The following is a 12008-nucleotide window of genomic DNA, read 5'->3' as shown; positions in this document are numbered from 1 at the left end:
AATTCTTGTTTCCAGTATTTTGTGTTCTCCCTTAAAGGGACAGTGCCGCTTTTTGTTGTATTCAATAAATGCCCTGTTCTTGGCTTACTCTCATACCTGTCTTGTGTTGTGCGATTGGGGTTGGTTACAAACCATAACAGTACGACCCGACCTGTCGACGACCCCAGCCAGCACAGACAGTGTATGTTGAGTTTGTCCTTTGTTAGCTTCCCTGTTAGCTCCCCTGTTAGCCTGTTAGCTCCCCTGTTAGCCTTTGTTAGTTCCCCTGTTAGTTCCCCTGTTGACTCCCCTGTTAGCTTCCCTGTTAGCTCCCCTGTTTAGCCTGTTAGTCTCCCCTGTTAGCTTCCCTGTTAGCCTCGTTAGCTCCCCTGTAGCTAGCCATGCCCAGGCAGCTAACCCGGTCCCTCTGCTTGGCCTCCACTTTTTGTGTAGCTTTCCCACTGCTAGGACTGCCCCTTCAGCTAGCAAGGTCAGTTTCCCCACTGCTAGGACTGCCCCTTCAGCTAGCAAGGTCAGTCTTCCCCGCTGCTAGGACTGCCCTTTCAGCTAGCAAGGTCAGTTTTCCCCACTGCTAGGACTGCCCCTTCAGCTAGCAAGGTCAGTTTTCTCCCACTGCTAGGACTGCCCCTTCAGCTAGCAAGGTCAGTTTCCCCACTGCTAGGACTGCCCCTTCAGCTAGCAAGGTCAGTTTTCTCCCACTGCTAGGACTGCCCCTTCAGCTAGCAAGGTCAGTTTCCCCGCTGCTAGGACTGCCCTTTCAGCTAGCAAGGTCAGTTTTCCCACTGCTAGGACTGCCCCTTCAGCTAGCAAGGTCAGTCTTCCCCGCTGCTAGGACTGCCCTTTCAGCTAGCAAGGTCAGTTTTCCCCACTGCTAGGACTGCCCCTTCAGCTAGCAAGGTCAGTTTTCCCCACTGCTAGGACTGCCCCTTCAGCTAGCAAGGTCAGTTTCCCCACAGCTAGGACTGTCCTTCCAGCTAGCTTGTTCTCTCATGCTGGACCAGCCCTGTCTGCTAGCCTAGCTCCGGCAGCTAGCGCAGCCTCTATGTTAATGTAGCAGTACAGCTAGCATAGGCCCTGTAGCTAGCAGTGCCCTGGCAGCTTCCCTGTCCCTCTGCTAGCCCCACTTTTGGTGTAGCTTCCCCTGCTAGCATGGCCCAATTTTTTTGTTTGTTGCCTTGTTATGTCCCCTGCCCCTCTGTCTGTGTTTTTGGGTCGCCCGGTGGCTCCCGTGGAGGGGGGGGTACTGTGAGGTTCGCCTCTTCCCTGGACCTTTAATTCCTGTTCCCTGGACCTTTAATTCCCTGTCTCCTCACCTCACCAGCCCCCACCCTCGCGTTGTCGTTGTTTATTTATTGCATTCCCTGCCTCGCTCCGTTCCTTTAAGGTACTGTGAGGATTCTGTGTTGATTGGTCCTTGCCGAACACACACTTCTAAGTCAAGTATCAATTACCATCACGCACCTGATGTGTGTTCTAATTAGCGCCCCTGAGGGCTTTAAATACCTGGACTTCCCCTTCAGTCCTCGTCGGGTCGTTCTTTATTCTCTCTCCGTATCCGTATCTTATCGGTATCTGTATGCTGGTTCTTCTCCGGCGTGAGACGAGGTGCCAGCCATCGCCACCTGTCGCCGTTTGCCTGGAGTGGGACACACCCGATGCGCTCTCTAATTCTCTACGGGAGGTTTTCCAGTGTCCCACCCCAGACGTCTAGCCGGCGCGCTACTACTCCAGACGCACATCGCTCCCTATCCTACGGGGGGATGCGCGCTCTTCAAGCCGACGCGCCCCACTCCAGACGTCTAGCCGGCGCGCTACTACTCCAGACGCACATCGCTCCCTATCCTACGGGGGGATGCGTGCTCTTCAAGCCGACGCGCCCCACTCCAGACGTCTAGCCGGCGCGCTACTACTCCAGACGCGCATCGCTTCCTAATCCTCTACGGGAGGATGCGTCTCTCCGAGCCGGCGCGCTCTCCGAGCCAGCGCGCTCTTCTCCAGACGTTCTCCACTCCAGACCCCCGAGCCGGCGCGCTCTTCTAGCCGGCGCGCTACTACTCCAGACGCGCTCCTACCCCAGACGCGCTCCACTCCAGACCCCCGAGCCGGCGCGCTCTTCTAGCCGGCGCGCTGCTACTCCAGACGCGCTCCTACCCCAGACGCGCTCCACTCCAGACCCCCGAGCCGGCGCGCTCTTCAAGCCAACGCGCCCCACTCCAGACCCCACGCACTCTTCAAGCCGACGCGCTCCACTCCAGACGTCTAGCCTGCGCGCTCCTACTCCATCCCTGTAAGCAGCTCTGGCCCTCGCCCTGTCCAAGGCCTTAACCCTGTTTTCTCTGTCCCTGTCTCCAGCCCGCCTCCCCGGGCCTCTGTCCCTGTTCCCCTCTCCAGTGCCCCTGTTCCAGCCCTGTCCTTTGCCCTGGCCCTGTCCTTTAGCCTTAGCCCCTTAGCCTGCTCGCCTCTTAAAGGCACAGTGCCAATTTTTCCCTAATTCTTGTTTCCAGTATTTTGTGTTCTCCCTTAAAGGGACAGTGCCGCTTTTTGTTGTATTCAATAAATGCCCTGTTCTTGGCTTACTCTCATACCTGTCTTGTGTTGTGCGATTGGGGTCGGTTACAAACCATAACAGTGGAACGCCCTACCCACAGCCGTAAAATAATGTAATCCCTACCCACCTTCAAAACCGCTCTATAAAAGCACCTACGGGAGGCTGTAATTCGAAACTGGCCGCGGTAAATGTCCAAACCCCCCCCTTATCCAACCCCCCCAATGTACAGTTTCCTCCCCCTCAAATCTATATATTGTCTTTTAGAAACTGTCTGTCTGTAAATTAACAGTACTGTATATTTGTATATCTTGTATGTCATAAATGTCTGGATGTAACAGTACTGTATATTTGTATTGTATGTATGTCTATGTCATAAATGTTATGAATTGAAAATGGGGTACCCTGATGTAAACAAGACGAAAGTCTTTCTCTGGTCTACATCCCCTTAACAATTGTGTGTATTGAGCCATACTGTATTGTACCCATTCTGATCAAATGCACACGCACTAATTAGCATTGGAGGCTTTTAACCAGGGCCGAACTGGGGAAATCATTCAGGCCAGGAAATATAGTGCGAAATATAGCCCCAGTCAGGCCACTTTTTAAGCGGGGTGGACATTTGTTATTTGGAATTATTTTATTTGTACCCTTTAAATGCCAGTGTTTGTGATGGCCTCACAAATTATTGTTAAAAAAACAGGCTAGCATATGTCAATGATTAGCAACAACACTGATTTTGATGGATCTTTTGTTTTTTGTAATGTCAGATTGAAAAGAATACTCACACTCTTACCATAAGGGCCTAAATTGTCCTCTTCAAAAACGCCATAAAAATATTATGTTGAAATAATTTACCACTTTTTCTTTCATAATTATTTCTAACCCTTTAAATGCCAGTGTATGTGATGGCATCACAAATTATTGTAAAAGAAAACACACAAAAAGTGAAATATTTGCATATATCAAATGCAAAGTAGATTTTTCTGGGGGGGATTATTATAGTCTAACATCAGCAACAACACTGATTTTGATGTATTTTTCGTTTTTTTCTTTGTGTGTGTGTGTGTGTGAGAGAGAGAGAGAGAGAGAGAGAGAGAGAGAGAGAGAGAGAGAGAGAGAGAGAGAGAGAGAGAGAGAGAGAGAGAGAGAGAGAGAGAGAGAGAGAGAGAGAGAGAGAGAGAGAGAGAGAGAGAGAGAGAGAGAGAGAGAGAGAGAGAGAGAGAGAGAGAGAGAGAGAGAGAGAGAGAGAGAGAGTCCTCCAACTTGTGTGAGTTTAGACTGTGTTACCCTCTGTTGCAGTGATCTCCTGGTTGTTCCCCACCTAGGTTATCTAACTATCACACCGCTGCAACTAGAAACACTGGCCTGGCCTGCTTCTAAGTCCAGTCGCCTGACTGCATAAAAAAAAATATATATATATAATTATAATAACTTTTTATGAAATCAATACATTCTGGAAATCATCTCGCGACCCCTCTCCCACTTTGGGAACCACTGATGTAGACAGCCTGTGTTGCAGACTACAACAACGACTGTACTTTCTACGCCGCCTTAGAGTTCATAGTGTAGATCAAAAATGTATGTAACTTTTTGACCAATCTGTATTAGAGAGTCTCATCAGATACGGTATTACAGCTTGGTTTGGTAACCTGTCTGTACAACTAAAGTCCAAACTGATCCGTCTGATGCAGACTGCATGGAAGATCATAGGGGTGAAAGGTCACCCATCCCTGCAGTCTATTTTTTATTTAGTACATACAATTTATACAATAGTATAAAAACAAGGGGTACAAGGATAACATGTGAAAGTCTGTCGACTTGTTTCCAACATGGTCCCAAGAAAAATACAATAAATCACAAAGAAAGAGTTAAGATAAAATAGATACAACAAGTAGATAAAATAGACAACACAATTTTCTAAGAGCCTCATTACAGCATGTCATGTTCCTGTTCTTCAAGAGTGGTGCCAAAGCACCCTCTGCAACCTATTGTTGCAGATGTCGCTTCACACCCCTCTTGAAGACAGCAATAGTGGGGGAGTTTTGGATGGCCCTGGGCAGAGAGTTCCACAGCTGGCTGGCTGTAGACAGAAAGCCATTCTGTGAATAGGAACCCTTTCTAGGCTCATAAACTGAGAGCTGTCCAGACCGTAACTGTCGTCCGTGGACCTGGCCACGCAGGACAATACGAGAGCATAAATATCTGGGGGCAGATCCATTTAACATTTTATACATATGTCCCAGTTTCAGAAAGGAGACCCTCTGCTCCACAGGGAGCCATCCCACCTCATTGAAGTGACATGGCTCAATATGGGTTCGAGGTGGCAGATTTAGGACCAATCGTATGCAGGGCCGGATTAACGACCGGGCCGACCGGGCCGCGGCCCATGAGGGGCCAAAAAAGAATAATAAAAAATTAAATTAAATTTTAAATTTTTTTGGAGGCCCCTCGTCACTAGAGGCCCCACGTTTTTTTTATTTTTTTTTTAACTTTAATTTTTAATTTTTTGAGGCCCGTCGTCACTAGAGGCCCCACGTTTTTATTTTATTTTTTTTCCTTTTTTTTTTTTTTAATTTGGAGGCCCCTCGTCACTAGAGGCCCCAAATTATTATTATTTTTCTTTTACTTTTATTTTCTTTTCTTTTGGAGGCCCCTCGTCACTAGGGGCCCCAAATATTTGTTTATTTTTTTTTAACTTTTATTTTAAACATGTTTGGAGGCCCCTCGTCACTAGAGGCCCCACATTTTATTTAATTTTTTTTCTTATTTTGGAGATCGATGTCATACTGTGACACTGAATGATTGGCACTGACTGACGCTCTCTGATTGGCCACTGACATGTTTGCCCAATCGCGTGACGAGCTGTGTCTTTGCCCATTTCCTCGTCAAACAGCCTGCAAACTACCTGGCGTTCTATCGCCATGCTCTAAGACAAACTCTAACCTTAACCAACTTCGAAAGAGTGCCTAAGCTTAACCGTCGAAAGAACTTGCCGTCAGCCCGTCACGCTCTAAGACAAACTCTAACCTTAACCAACTTCGAAAGAGTGCCTAAGCTTAACCAGTGTAGAAACAGGCATCGGCCAATCAGAGAGCGTCTTGCCAGAAATGCGGCTAGGTTTAGAAATAACGCGACTAGGGGCCTCCACACCATAAATGTCATGTATGTTGTGTATGTCATAAATGTCTATATGAATTGAAAATGGGGGACCCTGATGTAAACAAGACAAACGTCTTTCTCAGGTCTGCATCCCCTGCCATAACAATTGTGTGTATTGAGCCGTACTGTATTGTACTCATTCTGCAATCTGTTAAATAAAGTTTTCATTCATTCAGTAAAAAAAATAAAAGAGATACGAAAATTAGAAATATAGGCCTCTCTCTTATACATGCCTCCTCCTAATACAAGCCTGGTATCCACTACAGTTGAAACAAATACAAGCCGGGGTTACTATTAGAGGAATTACGGTATTCTATATATTTTTTAAAGTGACATAAAAAACGTGTGTGTGGGGGGGCCTCCACAAGAATCTGGCCCAGGGGCCTCTGAAGTCTTAATCTGGCCTCGATCGTATGGTCTTATTTTGGCTGGTTTGTAGCCTGTGTTTACTTTCCACTGTAACACCACTATACCAGTACGTACTTGCATAGTCATATTGGCTGAGGATCATGCAGTTGGCAAGCAGTTTCATAGAATGCTATGCTTGCACCTCATGGTACCAAAGCACCTCAAAGGCACTAAAAACAAGATTACAAACATCACAAAACAAACTGGTAAACAAACTGGTCAGACTACTGCTTGACTTTACTCCTAGAAGCCACCTCACCCCTGCCCACTTTGACAACCTAGGATGGCTTAGAGTAGACGACACAGTACAGCAACTTGCAATGGGCCTTGTCTACAAGATACACTACACCACTAAGGTACCCATGTACATGTCGAAATACTTCCCAAAGGTCAGTGAATACCACGACCACAACACCAGAGGGAGTTCCACAAATCATGTTCAACCCAGATTCGGCTCAAACAAGGGACAAAACACGTTTCGCAATTATGCCACATCAATGTGGAACACCCTACCCACAGCCGTAAAATAATGTGAATCCCTACCACCTTCAAAACCGCTCTCAAAGAGCACCTACGGGAGGCCGCAATTCGAAACTGGCTCCGGTAAATGCAAAATATAGACTTAAACTATAGTAAAAATATTAAGACGTAGAAAAATAAGGCACGGGTGAGAATAGAGAATAGAAAGAATAGAGAAGAGTTATGTATCATTTTAGACACGTCTCTTGTGGTTTTGTAGCTAACTTGCTCCAGTTAGCATGACCATGCTGCAGTTGTCAGAGGCTTTAAAAGAGAACTATTTTACTATTTCTTTCACTATTTGGGCACTTTTACACAATTCCTGTGAGTCTATGGAACACCTCTGTAAGTTTTTTATTCATTGTTTTGTATTTCTAATCAAGTACTCAAAAACAGCATTTTTCTACCTCAAGATCTTAAGCCGTTTTGAGGCTGGGCTCCAACCACTGTGTGGCCTGGTGCCAACTGCCACATCAACTGCCACATTATTATGCAGCTGAGAAATCACAGATATCACAGATATGCACATTTTCAGATGACTCAGTTCAGTGAAGGTGAATATTGTGAGAGGAGAATTGGAAGAATGCGCCAATATGAGAATTAGAGACATAGATCCTATTAATATAAGTCCACATAGCTAGGAAACAATGCTAAACACTGAAAAAGGCCATTTATAAGATAGTTCCCCTTTAAGTAAATAACCTTTGTTCTGTTGTTGCCACTATCTTGAAGTAGCCTGCTCCTTCAAGGGTTGGGGTGTGCTGGAGGGAACTGGACCTGCATCATTTGACTAACTCAGACGAAGAACCATATAAGTCTGTTTGACGTTTTCAGAGGAACAATGTTTTCTAATTTTATTATCTAAAGATGGTAAGTCAGAATGTTGTGTTCATTCATAGTTAAAGTCTGAGTACTTTATTAGTAGAGGTTGAGTACTTTATTATCTAAAGATGGTAAGTTAGAGTGCTGTGTTCATTCATAGTTAAAGACAGTAGAGGTTGAGTACTTTATTATCTAAAGATGGTAAGTCAGAATGTTGTGTTCATTCATAGTTAAAGTCTGAGTACTTTATTAGTAGAGGTTGAGTACTTTATTATCTAAAGATGGTAAGTTAGAGTGCTGTGTTCATTCATAGTTAAAGACAGTAGAGGTTGAGTACTTTAGGACAAAGGACTTCTTCGTCAACTTTCCCCATCTTCCCCCACTCTCACCCGCCTGTCTGCGATCGCTTTTGGAGCAGACGCTCCTTGGCTACAACGGTGGTCAATCACTTTCGCCATCAGCGGTGATTGGTCAGTTCAGGACCGTTTAGGATGGAGCGGCCTGCCAAATTCCACTCACCGAATATAGACCTGAAGCACGCAAATTCAACTTTGAACGTGTATTGGATGATCGGCAAAGACAGGCATAAAATGAGCACATGAAGTGCAGACATAAAATCACAGTTTTTCACATTAGGATCTAACATTCAGTTTTAAAAGTAGACAATAATACAAAGAGTAAAATAGAATAGACAGAGTAAAATAGTGCAATAGTGCAGTGCAATAAAATAGAGTATATTAAAAGGCTATGGTGAAGAGGTAAGTTTTTAGCTTATTTTGGGAAATATTAAGAGATCTAGCTTCCTTAACTCATTCCCCGCCAACAACGTTTATATACGTTATTGGGCGCCATCCTTTGAACGCCAACCACGTATACAGTATATATGTTATTTGATTGCTTTTCCTTTTTTCCGATATTTTTATTCATTATTCATCCGGGGACCTCGGTGCTACCATAGGGAAGGAGTCTGAAATCGCCAAAGTGCAATACCGGCCGCATCCAGCTAGATGGCGGTATCGAGCACCCTTTGAAACCTTGTATCTTGGCCTGTGCAGCGGTCAAATGTCACCGGGCGCACTTTTCTTTGTCGGGCGAATGGAGCGGTTATAACGATCGGATTGAGAAGCGTCAAATGCTCGGACCGATGCATGATGTGTGGTGGATTATGTTGGCGACACAATCGACACCAATACTGGGACTTGCAATCAGATAATTGGAATATTATTTTTGGGGTACATCCTAGTGAAGGTAAGGGCTATATGATATCAATCCTACATTGATCCAACCATGTCTTCACCTCGATCACAACATGTGTGTGTAACGTTACTCCACAACGTATGCCGTTGGTGACGACCCCCCCCCCCCCCTTTCATGCATTCATGATAACATAATACCTATGATATAGATTTGATTTGGGAATAGTAGCGTGTACAGGCAAGAAACGGCAACGTTTATAGTAGAATTAACGTATAAGGCTATTACTCAGCCTTTCGGGTTCCAGTGGTAACGGGAGGCTAGATTGATGAAATATGAATGGAAATCGCTAATAAAAAAAAAACGATCAAAAACGAGATCTCTCGTCTCTCTGGCACTCAACAGTCGGCATGAATAAACGAGTTATCTCGTCTTTGGCACTCAAAGTGTTAAATATCATTATTGTATGTCCGTCTGTCCTGGGGTTCTGCCACACTTGACTGCCTTTTGTATTATCGTAACAATAGACAGAATAAGAGTAGTGCAATAAAATAGACATAAATTAGCATAAGATAGACAGAGTCTATCCTCATATTATTTTTACGCACAGTTATTGGCATGTTTGAAGGCTCACGGTGTTCCATTAAGGATACCAATTGTACACCACAGATACCACAAATTCTTCTATGAAAGAGAGACATCGAGAGGTTTTGTTTCAGATTTTTATCATCAATTACTAACGGCCTCGTATGAAACCCTACATCTAGACTCAGTCTGGAGGAGGGATATACCAGACCTGGAGATAGACTTTGACTGGCAAGAAGCCTGGGCAAATGTACGCCTTGCATCAAGGAACCCGGACCATCAACAAATCAATCTTAACTATATTCACAGGACATACTTAACTCCTATAAGACTGAACAAAATGGGTCTTAAACAAGACTCCAAATGCTCCTTATGTACAAATGGGGACGAAGGGACATTTATGCACATGTATTGGGACTGCCCACCAGTTAAGATATTTTGGAAAGAAGTGACCCAGCAATTGTCAAATCTCTTAACTCTGGATATACCTGTACACCCCTCTGTATTACTGCTGAATGATGTCTTTGAGCATGCAGTACCTCCACAGCTAAAGAGATTGGTTTTATCCGGTATCACAGTGGCTAAAAAGCTGATAGCATCACAGTGGTTTCAACCGGAAAAAATTTGCCGGAAGGTCTGGATTCTTACATATCTCGATGTGATTTATCAAGAAATATCAACAGCTAGAATTTTGGGTCTCAATGAATCCAAAATGGCAATGTGGTTAGAAGTGGTGGAGAGAATAAAAGCTAGCATATAATGGTAGTGTCTGGTTAGGAACAAATTATAATGGTTGGATTATCCAATGGGGGGTCCGGGAGAGGGGGGTACGAGCTGGAGCATATGTGTATTTGTATATCCTATTGTGTGTTGTCATGTTTGTTTATGTGTTTGTTTAAAAAATTCTAAAAAAATAAAATACAAAAAAATAAGATAGACAGAGTAAAATAGTGCAATACATTTGTTCTCATCTACAGTACAACAATCACAGTCTGGATGCAATGAGTCTAATGTTTGTTACAAAAACAAACACTTAGAGCCTCTTACCTCTTGGTCCATATAGTGTGAGGAAGGTGTCGTTCAGCATGAACTCGGGGGTAAAGTGCATGTATTCGCTGGGAGTCCCACACTCTCCATACTGCAGGACGTGAGGACTGTGATGGTACAGCCTGTTGGGCTTGTCAATGACGATGCTGGCCTGCAGACAGACGGAGACCATGTTGGGTACAGGTTGCTTTAATGACTAATGCAAAGTCAATGGGGTCAAGCTCACGTCCGTAACACTCACTCTTGCCCCCGTAGTTGCCTGCTACAGCTTTAACTAGTTCTTCATATTGCATTCATAATTTATAAATGCATCATACTTGTGAAGTAACAGTGTACTAATAACATGAATGAGTACATTATGGACATGATTCACATGACCACGTTATGTTATATTTGATTATATTCAAATGTATTGTCATCATACAGCACAAGTACAGTACAACGAAAATAAGTTTGGCATCCAACCAGAGTGCAAATGTAACAGTAAAATGCAACAGCAATATACAATGTACAGGTGGTTCAATTGGGTACAAAATATACAAATGAGTACTACTGAGTAATAGTGCTAATGTATGTACAGAGTTGTAGTATAATAAATAAAGCAGCAGTGTACTAGTAAGAGTAGGATATGTAGGGGAGAACAGGGATGGTTGTCACACTTTTTACTCTAGTGTGAATTGCTCATCATCAAAACATCTTTCAATAGTCATTCCTACATTAAATTGAAGCTTAAGATGTTGGCTTGAAATGTGTATCCCTCTTATTTTCCAACATATTGTAACAAAGAGGAAATTACCTATCAAAGACACTCTGACACATTGTGACAACCAACCCCATCACAGGGATGGTTGTCACACACTATGGGCAGTATGGGGTTGGTTGTCACTATGTGTTTTAATGGGGGACATCTTAAAAAGAAGGCAAGAATAACCGAGGATTTGGGACAGAGAGACCTACGTGCTCAGAGTTTTTGAATGCTTTCCCCGACGTGTTTATATTATTGCGGACATATTGGATTTAAGATTGGAACACTCCAGAACATACTGGAACATTCAGACAATGTAAAAATGAAATATTGGAATAATCTAGAACATCGAAGCATTCTTTGATATATGGAGCATTCTGGAATATCAGCAATACGTGGTCATTCACTCTACCAGAAGCCCCTCGGGGGAATAATCAACAGCTATCTAGATGCAGAACCACAGAGCCATCATAGCCGGCCGGCTGAAGATCACTCTACACAAAGATCATCGCCCACCCCGGTCAGGGGAAATGCTGCGTATACGTATTTAAAAACTGTTTTTTATTAACGGGAAATAATTTCACTACTTCTCCAATTAATACTTTAGATGTTTAAGCATAACAATGCTCTTTTAAGATCTAAGTTAATGTTCTCTTCCTTTTACTTGTTTTTTTTTTCTTTTTCATCCGCTCTCTCTGATTTATTGAGGCTCTCTCTTCAGTTCAATACCTTCATATTATTCATGGGTTACTATAAATTACTATAAATTACAAGTTCATATAAAATGTAGTGATTAGGGCATGACAATTGAAGCTTATTTTTGGTCTTTATTTTTAGTTTATCTCATTTAAATTTTTATTTATTTATTTTTTACGGGTAAGTGGCCAAGCCACAGTCGACATTCTACTTATGGTAGAATTTAGAGTGTTAGATCCTATGGTATACATAGGAATGTTAAGGATAATTGGATCATTCTGGGAT

The 12008-nt window shown here is 43.6% G+C and overlaps 1 protein-coding gene across 1 annotated transcript in view; it reads right to left on the bottom strand.

Annotated features, from left to right (window-relative positions):
* Positions 1–12008, bottom strand: part of LOC311225879 (calcium-activated chloride channel regulator 1-like) — a gene marked incomplete at both ends in the record, with an annotated part of 72943 nt that overhangs the window by 45031 nt on the left and 15904 nt on the right. The window contains one exon of the mRNA XM_084311271.1: positions 10283–10433. Coding sequence (XP_084167397.1) covers positions 10283–10433 — 151 coding nt within the window. The remainder of the gene's footprint in view (positions 1–10282; positions 10434–12008) is intronic.

This window comes from Notolepis coatsorum (assembly GCF_963971535.1).
Source record: "Notolepis coatsorum genome assembly, chromosome: 3".
NCBI classification, from domain to species: Eukaryota; Metazoa; Chordata; class Actinopteri; order Aulopiformes; family Paralepididae; genus Notolepis; species Notolepis coatsorum.
The sequence above is the reverse complement of the archived record's forward strand: the minus strand, read 5'-3'. Positions and strand labels throughout refer to the sequence as shown.